Consider the following 22,247-nt stretch of genomic DNA (forward strand, 5'->3'; position numbering starts at 1 on the left):
GGAAAGATACCTTGGTTCAAGAAGGTTGATGAAGTTCAGGGTTTCTTTCGCAAGTGGAAAGGCACATAACAAACACAGTGAGGGTTCCTCTCTCATCTGGAAGAGCATATGGCAAACACGGCATCATCTGCTAGATTTCTCTCCTGGCTTCCTGTTTCATGAAGCTCCCCGGGAGGTGTTTTCCCTTCTTCATCTCCAAAAGTTGCTGGCTGGTGGACTCTCTGCTTCTCATGACTATGTCATTCTCTGCCCTCTCAGAATCTCTTGGCTTTCTCTCTTGTTGTACTCTTTTAAAGGATTCCAGTAAACTAATCAAGACCCAGCTAGAATAGGGGAAGACGTCTCCACCTAATCCGGTTTAACAACCACTCTTGATTGAATCATATCTCCAGGGAGATAATCTAATTACAGTTTCAAACATACAGTACTGAATAGGGATTAGAAGAAATGGCTGCCTTTACAAAATGGGATTAGGATTAAAACATGGCTTTTCTAGGATACATGCATCCTTTCAAACTGGCGCACTGCTGTTGAAAACTGGACATTTTAATACTTTAATGTGTTAACTCTAGAAATCAAATTCTCTTCCTTCCTCTGGATTTTCTGGTTTTTCTTCATCTGTTTAGTGAATTTTCCAACCATTTGTGCAAAGACTATATTCCTTGACATGTGTGATCCCTGAAGTCTCGGTTTGTTTAGCTTGCCTTCAGCTAGTGTTATGAAAAAGATTTCCTTGAATGCCAAGAGCTAACAGAAAAGAAAAAAAACACCTCCTCCTCTCTTTGACGACATACTCTCTGCTGGAGCTCTCCTTCACTGCTCAGCCATCCTTGCACTAAGACTAAAAAGAAGTATAATGTGAATGCTTAAGGTCCTCCCAGGTATTTTATGAGCATGCATCTTGCCTTGGGCATTGTGTATGGTCTTATAAATTCCCCCATAAACAGCACTCGGAATGCTCCACTTTTCCCGAGAAATTCTCTGCAGCCTTTCCTCCTGGGTTCCAGATGCCTTATTGCATATCTTAACTATAATCTTTTGCCCCAGATGGCTGCAGCTTGATTGTTCTTTTACAGTGTTTTAACTGCTATGATTGCCACTTCTCTGACTACAGTTGTGGGGTAGGCAAAATGGGGATGAGCACCTGGGATCAGTTCTCCAGGTAGCCACCAGATGGGTTGGAACACAAATCCATATACCCCCCCAACTGAATAGCATGTGCTCTTTTCCCTCTGGAACTCGGGACCAGGAACACACACTGGGAATGGGAGCTGCTGCTGCACTAAGCTGAGAAGAGGTTGGGAATAGGACTACAAAAGCACCAGGAGACTTTCCTGTCATTGTTAGTTGTCTTTTTCTCAAGTCAGCTTTCACTTGGTAGCTGTAAACCTTTGTTTCACAGAGATCTGATAAAGTTGGTTCTGACATTTCTGCTAGTTTTTTTCTGATGTTCCTTTGGCTGTGTATGTGTTCAATTTTGGAATGTCTTTACTATTTTGCTGATGTCCTATGGGCTGCCAGTGTTTTGACTAAACAAATAACTAAAATAATAACTCTAACTGTTACGTATAATATTTTATTGTTCGAATGTGGATTATAATTTATAGGTCAAATTGGACTATCAAGTTATCTAGCTGCTGTTTTAATCATGTTTAACAGTTTGGGTATGGTATACAAAATAATCACTTCTTGCCCTCTCTTTACATTGTAACAGTAAAGTAATTGCCAGGAAAGAAGGTCAAAGTTGTATAAAGTTTCCTTTCCATATCATTAGTCTGACTACTGGGGCTATGGAGGCATCCACACTTTCCTTTCCCAGGACTGAGTCCAGGTCCTTTCTCTTAATGACTCAGTAAACAGTATTTATTACTGAATTTCTTTATTTGAAACAAATTTATAACCTTCCATCCACTTATTTATGAAATTGCATGAAGTTTCTGATTTTTGTATTTTAACTCAATTTCCCTTAAATACCACAAAGGCAGTAAATAGACTGAATCTTATATCACATACCTGTTTTTTAAGTTAGACGATTTCTATAGCACCAAATGCTCCCCATAATTATGATTATAAAATTTAGGGCTTGATTAAAATGAAGGTATAAAGTAGACTATAATATAGGTTCCTTAATTTTATAGAAATTAGCTTTATCAGAATTCCAAACCTAAAGAATTTAGGAAATCACCAATTTTACCTATGATCCTCTAAAACTTTTAGAATAACCTTGTCTGTAGCTTCAAAAAATCTTGCTAGGATTTGATAGGGATTGCATTAAACCTGTATATCAGGAGAGAATTGACACCTATACCAAGTTGAGTCTTCCAATCCGTGCATATGGTACATCTCCCCATTTATTTAGATCTTCTTTGTTGTTTTGTTTTCAGTGTTGTATAGCTTTCAGTTTGCAAGTCCTGTACATGTTTTGTTCTTTTATACCTAAGTATTTTGGGGGTGACTGTAAGTGATATTGTGTTTTTCATTTTAGTGTCCATATGTTCTTTGCTAGTGTATAAGAGAAAATACAAATGATTTTTATATGTTTACCCTATATCCTGTGACCTTCTGAATTCAGATATAAATTCTAGGAGGTTTTTTAGTAGATTCCTTGGGACCTTTTATACAGATAATCATGTCATCTGCAAATAAGGACAGTTTTATTTATTCATTTTAAATTTCCATGCCTTTTATTTCCTTTCCTTGTCTAGAATTTTCAGCACTATGGGGAATAAGAGTAGTGAGAGTGGACACTAGTTGCCTTGTTCTTGATTTTAGGAGGAAAGTGTTCAGTCTTTTACCATTAAGTATGATGCTAGCTCTATATTTTTTTGTAAATGTTTTGTATCCAGTTGAGGAACTGTCTGTCTATTCCTACTAGTTTTTTTTGTTTTTTGTTTTTTTGTTTTTTTTTGTATGCTGTATGCTGAAGTCACATTTAATTCTTTTTTCCATGTGACTATTCCGTTATTGCAGCACCATTTTTTGAATTTTTTTTTGCAGGGGGAGGGAGTAGTGCACAGGTTGGGAATCGAACCAGGGTCTCCTACATGGCAGGTGAGAATTCTACCACTGAACTCCCTGTGCACCACCTCCTTCCTAGTTTTCTGAGAGTTTCTTTTTTTTTTTATCACGAATGGGTGTTGAATTTTGTCTTAAATATTTCCTCTGTATGCGTGTGGAATCATATCAGACAGTGTTAAAATATTTACTTCAACTGTCAAGTGTAATCTAGAAAACTCAAGGCAAAGAAAAACCTATTGTATTTACCCATATTTTTGCTTAGTATTCTTTCTTCCTTCATGGTGTTCCAAGGCTCCTTCTTTTATCATTTACAATCTGTTCAGAGAACTTTCTTTAGCCATTATTTTAGGGTAAGTCTTACTGATGACCAATTCTTAGTTTCCCCTTAATCTTAGAATGCCTTTATTTTTATTCCTGAAGGATATTTCTAGCATCCATAGTTTCCTATGAGAAATACACTGTCATTTGAATTGTTTTCTCCTATAAGTAAGGTGGTGTTTCTCTCTTGCTGTTTTCAAGATTTTTATCTTTTAATAAGATGGGTCTTGGTGTGGATTTCTTTGGGTCTAATCTGTCTGGGGTTTACTCAACTTCTTTAAGTGTATATCTTTGTCTTTTGGGAAGTTTTCAGCCATTATTTCTTCAAGTACTTTTTCAGCCCTACCCTCTTCCTCCTCCCCTGCCAGGACTATTATTCCATGAATATTAGGTCTTTTGTTAGAGTCCCACAGGTCTCTGAGTTTCCTCTCCACTCCCTCTGTTTTCTTTTTTTCTGTCAATCTGTTTTCTTTATGGTTTTAGTTTGGATAATTTCTATTGCTCTGTCTTCAAGTTCACTGATCTTTCCTCTGACCTTTCCCTTCTGCTCTTGACCCCATCCAATGGGTTTTTAAAATTTCATCTATTTTTCAATTTTAAAATTTCTGTTCTGTTCTCCTTTATATCTTCTTTACTTTTTGCTGAGACTTTCTACTTTTCACTTGCTTAAAGTGTTTAGTTAAAGTAATTGTTCACTGAAGCATTATTATCCTTTAACAGTTTTTCCAGGGAATTCGAATATCTGCCATCTCAGTGATGCCAGCTACTGATTGCCTCTTTTTTATTCAGTTTGGGATCTTCCTGATTCTTGGAGTGAGAAGTGATTTTCGGAGAAAACTGGACATTTTGGGTATTATTTTAGGAGACTCTGGATCTTACTTAAACCTTTCTGTTTTAGTCGGTTTCTCTGATACTATTCTGGCAGGGGAAAAAAGTAGAAGTTTAGGTTCTTTAGGTTCCCCACTTCACCTATCAGGTTGGAGTCAAAGTTCAGGTTTCCCACTTACCCCATTGACACCGGTATGCTGGGTGGGGATGAGTGTTCCAGCTCCCCACTAGGCTGACACTGATACCTCCCTGGCTGGGAGGGGTAGGAGTGCCTTGTTATTGCGGGTGGTGTTGCAAGTCCTGACTCTCCATTAGGCCTCCTCTTCTGCCACCCAGCATTGACGCCATGAAGAGGATTGTGTTTCTGCCCAATGAAGATGAAAGTCCCTACTCCTCCTTCTCTAGCACCACCCTGGTAGGGAGGGGGCGTTGGGTGCCGTGTTACATCCTGGCAAGGGTGGAAGTCCAGACCCCCACTTTGCTGGCCTGGGTGAGGCCACGATTTTCTCTGCAGGGTTTGTCTGGAGTCAAGCGGTTATTGTCCAGTTGTTTTCTATCTTTGTAGGCTGCCCCTTTCCTGGTTCTTTGACCAGAAATAGCAGGCTTTTGTTGGGGCTCCTTCATCTGTGCCTGCTAGAATTTCTCAGTCCCTTCTTTATCACCCAGGTCTGAGATAGATGAGACAAAAAGAAAATATTTGTCTCTTGAGGGGTGAAATTCAACCTGTGGCACCTCCCCAGGCCCTCTCTTCCCTTCTCAAGTGGCATCTGAGAGCAAGACTCTTCCTCAAGCTGGTCAGCCACTCACTTGCTTGAATGTCATGGACAGCAGCCAAGCAGCACAACCGTGACAGCTGCTCTGGGTGGGCTGAAGGGAGGGCCTGGTGGGTTACAGATGGAGCCAATGAGAAGGAGAAACTGTTGGCTATTGATTAGATTTTCTTACTGCTTATTTGTAGAATGGAAGCAGCACCTTCTCCATGTGAAATAACCTCAACCTCCCCTTTCTCCATCTTTCAACTAGTCACCTCAGTGTTCTCAGGACTGCCCACAAACTCTTCAATTCCCTCTCTGGCTGTCAAACACTCTGACTTGAAAATATTGCATTGGTGACAACTGATTGACCTGGTATGGCCACAGTGAGTGCTAACCAAGTTGTCTCTGAGATATAGGGCATCCCCTTCTGTAGTTCCCTCAAACCTGGACTCCTCATCTATCATTGGGTTGGCATTTCTCTCTCCTCTTGCTTCCCTCCTTCTAGCTACCACTGCCTCCTTGGCTCCACCTTTTTCATGAGAAGGAAGGAGAGGTTCAGGAAACCTCACTCAATTGAGTGAGGGCCACGGCCCATATGGGACACCTACACATATGCTCTGAAGTGGCTGCCTGGCCCGTCATTCCCCCAACACCTGAAACCTCATTCAGCCTCTACTATATGCAGGCATCGTGCTACAAGTCCAGAGAGAAAGCACAGATTGTTCCTTTAAGGAGTTTCCGGCTAGTAAGGAGAGAGACGTGTGTCCTGATACATACACCAAGACAGGGTGGGCATGAAGGGTGTCCTTAAGAAGGGGGCCTCAAGTGGAACCCTGTGGGATGTGTAGGTGTTCACTGGGCATGAGGAGCGAGGCATGCAAAGGCCTTGGGGAGGGGAGGCCATGCCAGCTGCTGCAGTTGTTAGGGTTACAGGAGGACAGAGAAGAGGTGGCCGGTGAGGTGGATAGGATAGGGTGCTGGAGTGACCATGGCCACTGGGTGGGAGGGACAAGACTAGCAGTAGACCAGACAGGAGAGGATGTGGGCTATGGGGTGGGAAGGGCGGATGAGGTGTGATGTCGTACTAGGAAATGTGTTAGAAATGCAGATTCTGGCCCCACCCCAGCCTGCTAAATCAGAAGCTCTGGGGCAAGGCCTGGGGACCAGGGTTCTGACAAGGCCTTCCGCATCTTGATGCAACCTCAAGTCTGGGTGCCCCTGAGTTACAGAGTTGTAAATGAGGAAAAGGGAGGACAGCCAGGGAAAAGGGAGTGGAGGATGAGGCAATGGTGTCCCTGAGTGAGGAATTAACACCATGTTCCTGGATCAGGGGAGAAGGACCAGCCTAGAGTCCTGGGGCCCATGATAAAGGAAAAGAGATATGAAGCTGGACAGTATGTGAAGGGGAGAGAAGGGTGGTGGAGCCCCCAAGAGGACAGATACAACAGTTGTGAGTCACTTGGTTTGCTTTGAACCAACAAGGCTGGGATGATTAAGCACAGTTTCTACTTCTCCTCAAAGGCAGTGATTGTCAGGCTTAACTGCCCACTGCAATCACCCGAGAGCCTTAAAAATCCCACCTCCTGCCCCCTCAAACTCAGTGGTCTGTAGGGCAGTCTGCAACTTGAGCTTTCTAGAAGGCTCCCTGCCAAGGACGATGCTAAGATGCAGCCAGGATTGAGAACCACTGCTGTGGGGTGAAGTCTTCTGCCGACAAGCTGATGGGGAGAAATGACAGGAAGATACATCATATCTCCTCCTCCAAATCTGCTTTGGTAAAATATTTAAAAGTCTGCATATCACTGTTTAATGTGACAGAAGGATGTCTGGCTTTTCGTCTTCTCTGTTTTCTTTTTGGATCTCATGTGATCTTTTAATTTCTGCTCATAAGATCTACCTCAACTCTGTCATTTTAACAGTGCATTCCTACTTACTGGCTTCCACACAGCATTAAGTCAGTAAACAGCCTGATTGCTACAGTAGTTAACATCTTTATTATATTTACCTTTTAAATGTCTCGAATATTCAACCATCAATTCTCCCCATTAAAATAGTGCAGAATTTAAATAACCACAGCCCAAAGAGTGCCTTTGCATGTCTTAGTTACAGACTTAACCTCATAATTATGTTCGATTTAGCTTAATGTTAAGATGCCTGTATGTCCCCCTGTATGTGCAATGACAAGGCATCTCTGGGATTTGGGTTTAAAAAATTTATATCTGATACCCATGATATAATCAAGCTTTATCTTTGAAAATATATTGGTGGCGATGTTGAGAACAGTGGAAGAATAAGACAATCAAAAGCCGTTGCTATTTTTTTTTAATTCTGCCACTCAAAAGAAAATAAGTATCTAAGAAAAAAACTTAAATTACAACAACAGAGCATCAAAACAGACCGGACAGAAATGGTTTACTCTGCGTAAGTTGGTATAAGATGATCCATCCTCCGGAAGGTTGACTAAATGACAGCACAAGGCTGCACACCCAGCATGGAGCTTCCTCTCAGGGCTGCTGTGCTTCTTCTGAGGAAACCTCCCAGGGCAGGCTGTCCTGGGCCCCAGCCTCTGAAAGGGAGAAAGCAGCCTGGAGTTACGGGGCACACAAAAGAGGACAGCATCTCCTCACACACATCATGGGGAGCTGTGTGCAGTGGTTCTTGATAATGGGTCCTACAGGAGCAGATCCAAAGTAGGTCCTTCTCACCTTTATACTCATGCTTCAAAGAAATATAATTCCTATTTTAGCAATAAAAATTGGTATCGCCTGATGTAGGAGTTTCCATGTTACAAATTTCAAAACAAACATAAAACCAGAAACAAAGGAACCAACACAGAGTGGCCCTGCTCCTTGTGGAGAAGGCACCTGTGGCTCTTGTCTGGTAGAGATTTCTCCAGAGGCTCCACTGGGCTCAAGCAGAAGGAGCTGGCTCACTCCACTCTGAGATTCCTAACAAGTCCTGTTGTTTCTGAATCCTTTGGCCAAGGCTCTAAGGACTAGGCAACAGGCCCTAAATCTCTGCCGTACTCCTCTTCCCCCTCTTCTCTATGCCTTCCCCCCACCTCAGCCCCCACCCACTGAAGTCTTTCTATCCAGGGAGTATATCCATGGGGCTGGGCACTATAAATGAAAGGAGCCAGACTGGGAAAGAACCCAACAGTTAGCCTTGGCTTCTCCAACTCCACAACAAAACTGTGATGTACAAATTTTGATAACAGGATGTCTCTACCAGAAAGAAAGGGCTGCTGTCACCCCCACCTCCAATGCCCTGCATTCCTGGCCAGCTCTCCCTGTGTCCCTGGTGGCTCTCCCTGCATCCCTGGTGGCTATTCCAGCTGCTAACTTGCAGAACGCTGGGACCTGCCTCCTGGATCCCTCCACAGCTGCAGTCTTGACTTGCATGATTACTGGATGAATGCATGTGCCCATGCCACCTGTCACTGGTAGACAAAGGACAAGCTTATTGCATGGAAGTCCTAAGGTGAAAATGGGCCCACTGGGAGGCCATACTGCCTACAGAACAGCGTAAGATGCTACCAGGATTGACAGTTTTTCCAGTTAGTTATAAAGGCAGCCTGTTCTGCAAGAAGGCTGCATAAAGAAAAGCTGTACTCTGACATATGAGCGCCTATCAGTTTACTGCACTTACAAAATATGGTTTAGCATGGTTTATAAAGCACCTGTAGTATACTCTGACCAGACTGGTATAGCAGATGTTACCATGTCAATAAAATGAGGGTCCAGTGGAGTAAATTCTTCTTCTTCTGATAATGATATTATTCTGACCACCGTTCCCAGCCCCTCTAAGTTCATTCAACCCTAACCAGTAGCTGTGCAGGACTTCAGGGACTGAAGTAACTGGATGACCCAGTTATTTGCCAGCAGAATTTTCTAGAATTCTTTTGATAGGCCTTTATGTGTCAGTGTTCCAAGAGATGCAGCTTGGAATGAGCAATATTCACATACCTTTGAGATGCAGGAAAGTCAGAAACTCAATTATTGTGCGCACAACGTTGCTCTCAGGCAGTGGCCTGTCAAAGCTCCCTAGAAAACAGAGAAGGGGCCGTGAGCATTCCAAGTGAAGTCACCTGTTATAGGCTCTAGAGGGCAATGCCCTGACCCCCAAGAACTGAGGGGGCCATGGTGGCTTCCAAGAGCCTTCTGTAATGCAATGGGGGGTGGCAGAGGACTTGCCCCGAGGCCCAACTCTTCTTAGGCATAGGGGTGGCAGCCAGCCCAGGAGTCTAGAAGGGCCCTGGCTGTCTCTGTGGTTGCCCCATGGCCTTGCACTTGGATTCTGAGGGACCTACTTCCAGTGCATCATCTCTGCCAAGTCGTGGCTGAGTCTGGTAGGCAGAGTCTGGTGGGCAGTGGACAGGTGGCCCTGATCCCCACCAGCCTGAGTGAAGCAGCCTGGTAGTACCCAGGACAAGCCCTCTCACCTGCATTCACCTCCTCTTCAGGCTGGAGTTCGCGCTTGCCTGCAAGGCCGTGCTTGTCGTGAAATGACCTGTGGTTATCAATGGCCTCTATTTGCAAATCAGAGAGGGAAGCATTATAATGTCATCACTATAATTTATTCCCTCCCACTCCCCAAAAAGGCCTCAAGGCTGCTTATAATTAAAATGCGCACACAACTGGACTGCTAACAGTAAAGGCGAAGTGTGGAAGACAGAGAGAAAAGAGGGAAGGTAATTCTACCCATAGGGGCTGAAACGCCACAGGAAAAGGAAGGACCCAGTCCAACTGGGAAGATGAGAGCGAAAGGAAACAAGACTCTTCAGAGGAGCGGTTCAGGGCCTGGGACTGTGTATGATGAGCAGGGAGGGAACACCCCAGGCAGCAAGAGGGCGGCAGATGTGCCAGCCATCCTAGCTAGCATCCGAGCTAAAGAATGAGCAAGTTCCCGAGGCATGCCCGAAAACAAGGGCCACTGAAGAATTTTGAATTCTAATGTCAGCAGACTTTTATTTCTCAAAGACCTCTTGGTCAGCTGTGTGGAAGGTGGATGGAGCCAGAGAGTGGGAGGGGATGCATGTATGCATGCTGGATGGTGTTGGAGTGGCGTCCATGAGACTGCAAGCAGACAGAACCTTTAAGGAATGTCTGCAGGGGTCCAGAAAAGAGATGATGGGCACACTGAACCAGGGCTGGGCCCGAGGGTCACTCAGGAGATAAAAGAGGCACAGGGATGAGGGCGAGATGGCTCGGGGTACCTGGCCACTTAGCCCAGTAGATTGTGGTGTCATCTACAAGCTTAGACTTCATTTCTCTGAGACTGAGTTCTTAGCACTAAACTTAAAGAAGAATTGTAAGGAACCGTGAGCTTTAGAGATGCAATATTGGGTGTGTTGGTGCTCAGACCGTCTCCAGCGGCAGCTGCAGTGACCCCTCCCTACTGCCATGTTCCGAGCAGACTGCACAAGCCAAGGCTGCCACGTTAGGCTGTGAAGTATTTCAACAAAGAGCTCGTCATGGTGCGCCGCTTCTGGTGACCCCAGCCCCTCCTCGTATGCCCCCAGATAGTTTCTGTCACCTCTGTGCCTGTGTTTCTCAAAGCCTGGCCCTCCAGGATCCTCCAAGGGATCCAGGTAAACATCTGTTATACATTCAAATTCTGGGATTAAGGACTAAGACGCTTCCCTGGGTCTCTTAGGAAAGCCCAACTCTTCCCACGTGCTCTAGTGAGTATGGCATTAGAGGAGCTGCTGTGGTGGCGGTGAAGGCAGCAATTAAAGGAGATTGCTTAGGGTCCTCAGCTGTCTCAAAGCTTACAATGTCTCCAAATTTGAAAGCCCCTACAGGTGGGACTGGAGGGGACAGTGACATAAATGATGGGGCCGAGATCCCCATTGTTTCACTTGCCCTGGCACCTTTGAATAATTAAAATATGAAAATGTTCCTGCACAAACAGGGGGCCTGGGAGCAGTCGAGCCTGAGGGTGGGATCGGGGTGGGTGGGGGTGGGATGGAGGGCCCACACATCCGGAGTGGTCCGTTTTAGCTTTGGGCTCCCCAGGGCCACCACCTGTCTCTGCATACCCTCTTCCATTTTTCTGTCACCACCCTCCTCCTCATCATGAATTTCACAGCAGTGAGCAAATCATTCGGCCTCCGTGGGACTCAGTGTGCTTGGCTGAAATGCAGGAGTCAGACTCGGGGATCCCTAGCTAAAGTCTGCAGCAACATTAGATTCATTGATGTCTGTGCATTATGAAGGTAATAAAAATTACGTACGCTGTGTCCAAACAATATCAGATACAATGCCAGTCACGAGGTACCAGTCTGCCCAGTCTGGATCGATGGATACAAATCACTACCCACGTGGCTTGTACACTCCTGCCCACCTCTGGAAGTTTTCTCCGGTGCATTCATGGAGCCCACCTTCTTAGCCTGTCACATCAATAGGTCTATTCCATAAGGACCTCCAAAGGAGATACAGGATGGCCTGAAACCTTGCGGACTGTTGCAAACTGGCAAAAGTGAGAATCTAAATCCTAGACAAGAGCTTTCAAAGCAGAGAAAGTGCTAATGACCCATCTTATTGTTAAGGGAGCTACAAACTGAGGCTTCCTTGGAAAGCCTCAGTTAGGATCCCGGTCAGCAGATCCATTTCTATTGCGGGCAGCAGGAGAGGCAAGGTGAGGGGCATGGGCACCCTGCTTTCTCCTCGAGGGGACCCTGGAAGCTGCCTGCCCACCAGGCCTGCGGGAGGCTTGGTCCCAGCCAGGGGCCCTCATGGGTGTGAACCTTCACCTGCCCCCAGCAACCAAAGTTATGGGCAGCCACTAAGTACTTTGCTTTCTTCCCCTGAGGCATCCCAGTCCTTCAGTAGCATTTGTATCTGGTGCTGAGTCATAAAGGTGCCTAAGACAGCCTGTCCTCAAACAGCTGGGGGGCGAGGGGGGAGGGCAAGGCCACGCAGGGCCCCCACAGGAGGAGGTGGGCCAAGGATTGCCAGGAACCACCTTTCAGGGAATGGGCCATGGTGTCACCTAGGGAGGTGGCAGTTATCGTAACAGATTAAACTGAGACCCAGCTGCCTCCAAGTCTCTTGGAAACACCCCCACCCCCATCTCCCTTTCTCTGCCTCAGTGTGGAATACTGACGCATCCCAATGGCAGCGGCTGCATGTACCCAGACAGAGCAGGCTCAGCAAACCCTGTGACAAGCCCAGCCTGGGAGAAGCACACCCGAGAAGCCCTGCTTTGACTTTGCATCACTTACGTGGGCCGAGAAGGTAGCCAGCGCTGTTCAGAGTCCAGCCTCTCTTTTCCTTGGCCTTAGACGGGGAAAAAAAGTGGGTCAGACGGAAGGATGGTGCCCGGTGTATAGCACAAAGAAGCCCCAGAGGCAGCTTCTATCTGTTACCCACCATGCTAGGTCTCTGCAAAGTTAGGTGCACCAGCCAGCCACAGAAGGCAAATGCAAGTCCACTACTCCTTCACGTGCGTCAATTAAGGCATGCAAACTGTCAAGACCAGCAAGGAGGAGGGCAGGGAATGAGAGCTAGCTAGGCTTTCCAGGCACAGTACAGGGATTAAGAATAATGCCTGTACTTTTGGAAGTTGCAAGAAATTCCAGATTTACTGCCCCCAAGTAAACTATATTTGACATGAAAACCGGACTACTTAATTCACTGAAGACCACAATCTCCAAGCTTGCTTTGGAGATGCTGCCCAGAATCCCTTTTGGTAATTTGGCTCCTACCCAGTGTGACTGATACCCTCAAGAACTGAAATAGTAAAAATTGCTTCCAACTTATTTAAGGAGCTAACTTAAATTATAGCCGTTTCCATATTTTGCTGGTTTATAGCAAGGGGCTGTTAATGACCTGGATGCAGGTAGAACCCCAGGGAGCCTCTTGGAAATGCTCACCCTTAGCCCAGCCTTTGCGATCCCTCCCCCCATTCACTCCCCTCGCCCGGCCTGGGATCCTTCCTGCTCTGCACCCTCCCCTCCCCGTTCTCCCCGCCCCCCACCCCCCACCCCCGTCGCAGCAGGGACTCCCCCCACTCTCCCCCTCCAGGCAGGCAGAAGGAATTTTTTTCGGTTTTAAAACATAAACCTCCCCTCTCCACTCCACTCCCGTCCGGTTCTCAGCCGAGAGGCGGCAGGCCTGCGTGCTGTACTCACCCGAGCCGCGAGCCCCCGGGGGTCGGCCAGGGCGGTGCTGAGGAGGAGGGAGGCGAGCCAGAGCGCGCTGCCTCCGGGCATCTGGAAGGGAAGGTGGCGGGATGGCGAGGACGGGGCGGGGCGAGGACGGTCTCGGGCTGTCCCCGGGGCGGCGGAGCGCGAGGGGCCCGTCGGGGGCAGGAGTCCCGGAAGCCCGTCTGCAGCTGCGGGGGCCGGGAGGGTGCGGAGCAGTGGGGGGGGGGGGAGCCCGGCCGCCCTGGGAGAGGCGCAGTGAGGACAGAGCGGGCGCTGGGGCCGGGGCTGGGAAAAGGGCGGACGGGCCGGGCGGGGGCCACGCGGGGAGCAGATGCGGGAGGAGCGGGAAGGAACCGCCCGCCCACCCCCGCCGGTTCCCGCATCCGAGGGGCGTGCGGAGCCCGGGTCCCCGCAGGTACCTTGATCGGCGGCTGCGCCCGGGCCGGGCTGGGACGTCGGGGCCGGGCTGGGGTGTTGTGGGGCCGAAGTGTTGGGGCCGGGCTCGGGCGGTGGTGAGTCGCCGGCGTCAGGTGTGTGCGGGCGGCGCTCACCGCATGGCACAGCGTCGGGGATGCGGGGCAGGACGGGGCGCGGCGGCCGGGTTCCCTCGACGTGGCGGCAGCCCCGAGCTGCCGCGAGCGGCGCTATTTATGGGCACATCCCGGGAGCCGCGCGGCCGCCGCGTCACGGCCGGGTGCCCGCCTCCCGCGTCCTCCCCGAGCCCTGCGTGGGGGCAGGAGGGACCGTGGCTTGGTCCATTAGCGGCGCCCGCCGGAAGGTCCTGCGATCTGGGCATGGGGGTGGGGGCGGTGAAGGGCCCCATCACCCTGCAGAGGAGACCCCCAACTCTGCTGAGGAGTGCACCCATTATCACCCCCACCCTACCATCTCCCCCTTCTAGGTCATCGCTGATGGAGAGTAAGCCCACTCTAGATCCTAGTGAGGGCCCCCTAATTTCAGGTGGCCTGGGGTCCTTGCCTGGGGACTTCCCTACAGAGGCAAAACTGAGACCCCTAGGAAGGGTGCCAGGGAACAGCTGTCCTCTGCCTGATCCTACTGTGCCCCTGGCTAGAATGAGAGTCCAGGTCCAGGCCCTGGGCCCCTTTGGAGCAATGAGGAGCAGGGGGCCAAACCCCACATCCCTGGCCCAGCCCCACTCCTCCCATACCCATACCCTGGGCCCTGTGTTGTTAAAGGGCACAAACCAGGGCGGTAGGGGAGGGGTGTCTGGTTGACAGCCTCAGGCATGTGAGAGCTGTGCCCTCTCCAGCCCTACAGGCAGGTCAGGGGACCCCTCTTGGCCCAGAAGTGGGGTGCAATGTGCAGAACATCTTTTGAGCAAGTTCACATGGAGGTTCAGCCCTTGGAGAGGTCTGTGGGGGTCCGATCTGAGACCAACACCAACTCCCATAAGGCCGCCAAGGGATGGGCAGGTGACACAGCAGCCGGGAGAGGCTGGGCTGAGCCAGGTGGGGAAGGGATCACCAAGGTACAAGGACCGCATCGGCTCATCCACCCAGATCTCCTGAGCAGTCCACGTGCCAGGTCCAGGAACACTCCAGTGAGGGCACAGGGCCAGGAGACCTTCGCAGAAGGTCTCGGCACCCCTGGGCTTCTGAAGAGGCCTGAGGCCATCAAGCTGACCTGTTCCTGGCTCTACCCCCCCCACCCCGGCCCCGCTCCCGCCCCCTGGCTGTTGACCACGAGCCCTGAGTTGCTGGGAGGCCTGCAGTCCTCTCCCCAGCTCCTGAGCTGACTGTTAGGAGTCATCTGGGACCCTGGAGAGAACAGGCTACGGGGGAATGATGGTGAGGATGATTCCACTTTGCATGTGTCCTGCATTTTAGTGTTAGGGACCGTCCCACGGACAGCCCTGGGCCAGCCTCAGGAAGAGGCCATTTGCCTTCCCCAGGCAGAGGACCGAGACCGGGATGGTAGGCTCTGTCAAGACCATCTGGCTGGTTGGGAAGCACAAGGTTGGAGCTGGGGATGTCTGCTTTACAGGAGGGAGAGGAGTTGCTGGGTGTGGAAGCTGGCTTGATGAGGGGATCTCAGTTCAGACTCCTGGCCCAATGGGGATTAGGAGTGGGGTATACTCAAGGGCCCATTCTGGCTTCTAGTCACTTCTTTTTCTGACTTTTGGCAGTCTGGAGGGGTGGGGAGAAGGGGAGGAGGGGAAGGTCCTGCCCAGGACACAGCTGATTTCTGAAGCCCATAGTAGACCCTGAGGGGCATTCCTACAGTGGGGGAGAGGCCGTGGGGGGAGGCTACTATCACAGCCTTGGCCAGGGGTGGGCTGAGATGTGGGGGAGCACTGAGAAGTGAGAGTGACATCCACTCATGTCCTTGTACGTGATGGTGTCAGGCAGGGGATTGGACCCCGGTGTCCCGAGGGCTATCAGAGAAATGCCACCACCTTCTGTAAACTGAGCGGTTAATGTGTGAGTCCTGCTCTCCGTCTGAAACATTCTTTTCCCTTGGGAATAAAGCCGTCTCTGTGCTCAGCCAATTTCAGTCTCCTCCTTTCTACTTTGTTGGGTCCCACTTGCCAATCTTAGGAGCGCTTGAGTACCTTTATTTTCTCAATTTACTTTGTCAAGGAGGCTCTTAGACTGCTAGAAGAAGGAGAAATTCTAAACCCAAGTCCTTGGGATAAGTTTGAAAATAGACTCAAAACTCGTCTCTTAGTTGAGGGCTGGAGAATGAGGTGAGTTTGGTTGTGAGCATTGTTTTCATGTGGGTCTGATGCATTCTTTTGCCTTTTTTGCTTTAAAAATGACTTCAGGATTGAGACTGTTTATTAAAAAGACATTTTGCCTTTAAGTCATCTTCATTCTTGTGAATATGCCAGAGTAGAAGCTCCTGGCAGTGCTTTACTGAAGCGCCTGAATCCCTCACATGTTCCCTCAAAGCCTAAACAGCATGAGGCCACTGGTGGGCCAGGAGGTTGCTGGTGGCTGGCCATCGAGCCATCATCCAGGCCACAAGGTGGGGAGAAGGTGGCCCCTACAGACCAACCACATGTGCTTCCCACCTTGTCAGATGATGACTTAGGTGGGGCAGACAAACTATTTATTATAATCAAGGTGCCTGAACCTTTCTGGGAAGCAATATCCCAACAGGGGCCCAGGGTCAGCCAGGGAAGATGGCAGCAGTAAACTGGGCAGCATCAGCCCCTAGCTGATAGGAAAGCAAGGACATAAAGCAAGTAGACAGCAAAAACCACTGTTCTTTGGCCCCTTTTCCACATGTCTCATTGAAAAGGTGAAAGCAAATTTCAGCAGATCTTCATGTGGATGATGAATCCATTTAACAAAGTTTCAGTGAATAATTGGACACCTAAACTCAGGTGTCGGGGGAGTGGGGAAGGCTTAGGGAAAGAGCGAGGCAGCAGCCCAGAGGTGTGTGGCTATTTCCTGGCAGGTCGGCAGCTGTGCTCGGAGGAGGGCAGCATAACTGGGGTGACGGGGGCCTGTTTCCTGGCACAAGCTGTGCCAGAACCCACAGTCATTTTTTAATGGATCCACACTCTCAGCAACGACCCAGTTGGGGTCATTGCCAACTTCTCATCTTGAAGATGGCTCAGTGTGTAGCAGACAAAATGGGTCACCATTAGAGTAATGGAAATCGGGCAGGAAGCATCACTGCACCCTGCTTTGTGAGCTGGCCCATCTTCCCTTAGAAGCCCTGTTCCTCATCACCCAGAAAAACCAACCTGAGCCTAACAGCCGAGAAGAGTCAGGCCCCAAAGAGGCCACCGAAAGGAAACCTCTGCCCCGGTCCCCTGCACTGGAGCTGGTCATGTGTTCCCAGGGGTTCATTAGCACGCGTCCTGCCTCGGGAGAGATGCAGCTTCCCTGACCTGGGGTGGCAGCTGGGGAGTCAGCGGCCAAGGTCCCTGCCCTCCTGGAGGTTACAGTCCAGTGGAGAGCCAAGTACGAAGCACCCCATTATACGATAACTGCCTCGTTGTCATGAGGAGGTCCTTGGGGCATGGCGCAGTGGTTTAGGGGAGCCTGACGTGAAAGGCGAACAGGACTGGCCGGGTGAAGAGCGGGGCTGGGCCCGTGCCTGCGGGGAGGTGCCACACAGATAAAGGCCCAGTGACGGAGCGACCCGGATGGATTTGTGAAACCACCTGAGAAGTCCAGTGAACTCATCACTCGCCACGGGGGCCTTTGAGCCTTCCAGCTGTGGCCAGTCCAAATTGGGAGGGGTTTCACTCTCAGTATGAAAAAGGGAAGTAAAATGTCTCATTCATGCATTTTATATTGATTATATTTTGAAGCCATTTTTGGATCTATCAGGTCATATAAAATGTTTTCTCAAAATTAATTTCATGGTACTACAATGACTTTTTTTTTAAACTAAAAACTTAATTTCACCTGTTTAGTTTTACCTTTTTTTAAAATGTGGCCACTAGAATACTTCAAAGTTACCTGTGTGGCTGGCATTCCATCTCCCTTGGAGCCTGTTCGACTCTGGGGTCCTGCTGGGGCATTTTCATAGTGGGAGGAGTGATCCGCTGCAGGGTCTAAGGCATTGCCTGGCTGCTAAGTGAGAGCAGGTTGCAGGGGGCGAGGATGGATGGGGTGGTGGGGTCCTCTTACAGAAGTCCCCAAATCTCTATCTCACTCTTCCCCATCTCCCTCCCTTCGCCTCAGCCTGCACCCCAGACTCCAATTTCTACTATGTTAACTCCTCAGTTAATAAAACCACCAATTCATAAGCAAATCGTCATGTGTCATGAATCTGTTTGACAAAGTTACATGGCATGTACTCAAAAATCCATTCATAGAATTATATTGCTTTCCCTTTGGCCAGACCCTTTCCAAGCTACAGTTCTTTTAGGGGAGCCACTGGTGATTTTTCATGCTCTCTGTGTTACTGGAGTAGGCTGGGCAGATGGTGCCAACTAGAAATCCTGGAAGGGGAGGATGAAGGACACAAGACATTTGCAGGGTCAAAGAAAAGTTTACATCATCAAGCCATTCTCATTTGTCCAATAGTGATGAGACCATGATGTGGCCAGTAGGTCACACCCATTCGTCATCTTCCTTCCAAGCTTTGCCTTTTAGGAGCCCATCCTTGCTGACACTCATGTCCCCACAGTGGAGACATATACCTCTTCATTTGCTATTCATTAATTCATACATTAAAATTTTATGCGAGATGCTATAACAGTTAAGAGTGATTTAAACTGACAACAAAGAGTGATTTAAATATGACAACAAAGAAATACATTCTTAACATATGATCATTCCATTCTAAATATATAATCCGTAATTCACAATATCATTACATAGTTGCATGTTCATCATCATGATCATTTCTTAGAACATTTGCATCTATTCAGAAAAAGAAATAAAAAGAAAACAGAAAAAAATTCATTCATACCATACTCCTTACCCCTCCCTCTCATTGATCACTAGCATTTCAAACTAAATTTATTTTAACATTTGTTCCCCCTATTATTTATTTTTATCCCATATGTTCTACTCTTCTGTTGACAAGGTAGATAAAAGGAGCATCAGACACAAGTTTTTCACAATCACACAGTCACATCGTGAAAGCTATATCATTATACAATCATCACCTAGAAACATGGCTACTGGAACACAGCTCTACATTTTCAGGCGGTCCCCTCCAGCCTCTCCATTACATCTTGAATAACAAAGTGATATCTACTTAATGCGTAAAAATAACCTCCAGGATCATCACTGGATTCTGTTTGGAATCTCTCAGCCACTGACACTTTGTCTCATTTTGCTCTTCCCTCTTTTGGTCAAGAAGGTTTTCTCAGTCCCTTGATGCTAAGTCTCAGCTCATTCTAGGGTTTTTCTCAATCCCTTGATGCTGAGTCTCAGCTCATTCCAGGATTTCTGTCCCACATTGCCAGGAAAGTCCACACTCCTGGGAGTCATGTCCCACGTAGACAGGGGAAGGGTGGTGAGTTTGCTTGTTGTGTTGGCTGGAGAGAGAGGCCACATCTGAGCAACAAAAGAGGTTCTCTTGGGGGTGAGTCTTAGGCCTAATTTTAAGTAGGCTCAGTCTATCCTTTGCAACATTAAATTTCATATGAACAAATCCCAAGACTGGAGGCTCAACCTATAGCTTTGGTTGTCCGCACTGCTTGTGAGAATATCAAGAATTCAACTTGGGGAAGTTAAATTTTCCCCCTTTCTCACCATTCCCCGAAGGAGACTCTGCAAATACTTTTTTATTCACTGTTCAAATCACTCTGGGATTTATTGGGGCATCACTCTGGACAAAGCAACAAAATCTCATGCCCTACTCAAGGTTCCATGTACTTATGGTGTTAAATTACGCTGTCTACATAAGTTATATTAGGAAATGCCCTAGTCAAAATATAAATTTTGTACCAAATAAACATTTTTGTTTTAGTCTCATACATAAGTTAAAATTTAAAATATTAATTACTATCAATTTTCAACACCCTGCAGTAATGACATTCCTATGTTCTTCCTCATGCAAAAACAATTTTTAAAATTTGTACATTTAGTCACTACCATATACACTCTAGGCATTCCTAGATTATACCATCTCAGTCTTTATTGTCTTTCTTTCTGATTTCATTTGTGCCCCCAGCCCTCCTCCCTCTATCATTCTCACATTCAGCTTCATTCAGTGTTTTAGCATAATTGTATTACAGTTAGGTAGTATTGTGCTATCCATTTCTGAGTTTTTACAATCAGTCCTGTTGCACAATCTGTATCCCTTCAGCTTCAATTACCCAATATCTTACCCTATTTCTATCTCTTGATGATCTCTGTTACCAATGAAATTCTCCAAGTTTATTCACTAATGTCAGTTCATATCACTGAGTTAAGAGGGATTTTTAACTGCCTATAATAAAGAAACCCCAAATAAGATTGGCTTATTTCTCTGCTGAGAAGAAGCCTGGAGCTCAGCAGCCCAGGGGTGGGATGAGAGGTCCACAGCTATCAGCGAACAAGGCTCCCTCCATCTTGGTATTTGCTATCTGGAGCCATCACCTTGTGGCCCAAAATGGTTACTCAGCTCCAGCCCTCATACCCACATTCCAGGCAGCAGGAAAGAGGAAGAGTAAAGAACCAAAAAGGGGCCCTACACAATTGCATCAACCTTAAACAGACTTTTGGAAGCTCCATCATCATGCTTCTGTCTAAATCTTGTGGCCAGAGTCACATCCAACTAGGACGGAGGCTGGGAAATGGGGTCTTTTGTTATGGACTGTGAGGCGCTCAACTGAAATCGGGATATTCTGGGGCTAAGTAGGAGGGGAAGAGGGGTGTTGGTGTGGACATTTAGCCGGTGCTGCCTCAGCCAGGGCTCTCAACCAACGGGCTTTCCTGGTTGCAAATTTGCAAAAATAAACTAACCATAATCAGTCAAGACCTGTCTCTTTCCACTTCAACCTCTCCCCCCAGCCGCTGCCAGGTTTCACCTCCTGTAAGGTGGTGTGGGAAAGGCTCTGGCATTTTGGGGATCCGCTGAGGGGGGTTGGGGTCGGGACACATTTCATTGGGGTTCAATGCAGTACTTTCATCTGGTTCAGGCCACTTGTGCTGCTCGTGGTAGTGGGCTGGGGCGGTGGCAGGCTTCCTGGAAGGGACCCGCATGCCGTGCCCACTCGCCTGGCCTGGGACAGATGATATGAATATGCCCTACAGAATTCCTGGGACACGGCACCCTCTCAGAAAAGCTGTGAGATGGGACTGGAAGTGGGGGCACAGGAAGAAGGTGGAGAGCTGCATATTTTAGAAGAACTTAGCATCACCTTTTGATCAGCTGACGGTCTCTGCAGGCACCGTGGGGGGCCACTGGGATCCTCATTGCACACTCAACTCTGCAAGAACTTCATCCATCTGGATGCACCGGCTGTATAAGCTCACCCCTCCCAGAACATTCTAGAGTAAGGAGGGGACAAGGGCGTTACTCTCCACGGTCCTGCTTGATGACCTTACCAGTCCTGGGGTCCCTGGCTTGAGCTCACCTTAACACGCCTGGGCGTCCTTCTGCCCCCTAAACCTCCACCTCACCCCCAGATGCTCTTTTGCCCTGCCTACCCCACTCCCAACCTGCCCCTCCCCTGCCCCAGGCAGTGTGCCAGGAAGTCATCCCTTGTCCCCACAGTCCTCCCTCCCCAGCCCTCACACCCAGTGCCTTTACCCCCTCTCTGCCCCCTCCTGCTGTCCTCCATCCCAGCCCCTCACACCAGGTGCCTTCCCCTTCTCTGCTCCCTCCTGCTGTCCTCCACCCCAGCCCCCTGCTGGGAGCACCCTGGGGTGACTCACTCAGTTGGGTGATTTCTGGGTGGCTCAGATGGGAGGAGGGAGAGGCAGCTAATGGCCTGGGCCCAGGACTGGTTCCTGCACGGAATGGGGACAGAGCTGGTGACTCAGCTGTAGGTCCCAGCAGCTGCCCCTCCACACCTGCTTCCTGACCAGCTGGCCCCCCACCCATGAACTCCTCCCCTGGGATGTGGGGACCCAGCTGGCAGATGGGATGTGGGTCAGAAGTACGAGCTTTCCACCTAGGGTGTGAGTGCTGCTTGCTTCCCATGGCCCCAAAGTACCCCAAGGGACTTGGAGAACCATGAGCATTCTTAAAAACGTTTTATCGGAGTCTAATCCACATTCAGAAGGGTGCAAAAATAAGGGTTCAGCTGGCGGGATTTTCATGAATGTACCTGTGTCACCAGGCCCCCTCAAGGTGTGACGTGCCCAGTTCTCTAGACATCCCCTCAAGCCCCTTCTGGTCACTACCTGCCCCCTGCACCCAAGGGGAACCCCCATGTGACTTCCAGTAGAAGTGATTCATTTTGCCTGTTCTCCATTTTGTACAAATGGGATCACCCGTGTTCCTCTTTTGTGCCTGCTTTCTCCTCTCACTGCTTGTGGGGCGCCCCCTGCAATCTGCTGCGTGTCACTGCGAATCCAGACGAGACATACTGACCCCGCCGCCATAGAGCCCGAGCGCCAGCCCCCTGCCTGCCAGGTGACCGTAGCGTCGGCCTGGCTGTCCCCAGCTTACGGGGCAGCTGTGCACAGGACCCATTCTGGGTGGTGCTGATGGCGGCACAACAGTGTGGATGTAATTGATGGCACTGAATTATGCACTTGAAGGTGCTTAGCGGGAAAGTTTTAGGTTGTGTGTATGTCCCAAGAATAAAAATT

General features: G+C 48.7%; 2 protein-coding genes across 13 annotated transcripts in view; one reads left to right on the forward strand and one right to left on the reverse strand.

The window, feature by feature from the left end:
• TESMIN (testis expressed metallothionein like protein) overlaps positions 1 to 22,247 on the forward strand; it is a 178,666-nt gene that overhangs the window by 66,293 nt on the left and 90,126 nt on the right. The gene's annotated exons all lie outside the window — the stretch shown is intronic.
• On the reverse strand, positions 6,957 to 13,685 carry GAL (galanin and GMAP prepropeptide). Its single transcript, XM_077115449.1, has 6 exons — positions 13,488 to 13,685; positions 13,054 to 13,134; positions 12,145 to 12,199; positions 9,361 to 9,447; positions 8,885 to 8,962; positions 6,957 to 7,485 (listed from the first exon to the last, which is right to left on the reverse strand). The coding sequence occupies exons 2-6, from the start codon at positions 13,132 to 13,134 to the stop codon at positions 7,424 to 7,426; spliced, it is 363 nt and encodes a 120-aa protein (XP_076971564.1). The 5' UTR covers positions 13,488 to 13,685; the 3' UTR covers positions 6,957 to 7,423.

The sequence above is a fragment of the Tamandua tetradactyla genome, chromosome 9 (assembly GCF_023851605.1).
Source record: "Tamandua tetradactyla isolate mTamTet1 chromosome 9, mTamTet1.pri, whole genome shotgun sequence".
NCBI classification, from domain to species: Eukaryota; Metazoa; Chordata; class Mammalia; order Pilosa; family Myrmecophagidae; genus Tamandua; species Tamandua tetradactyla.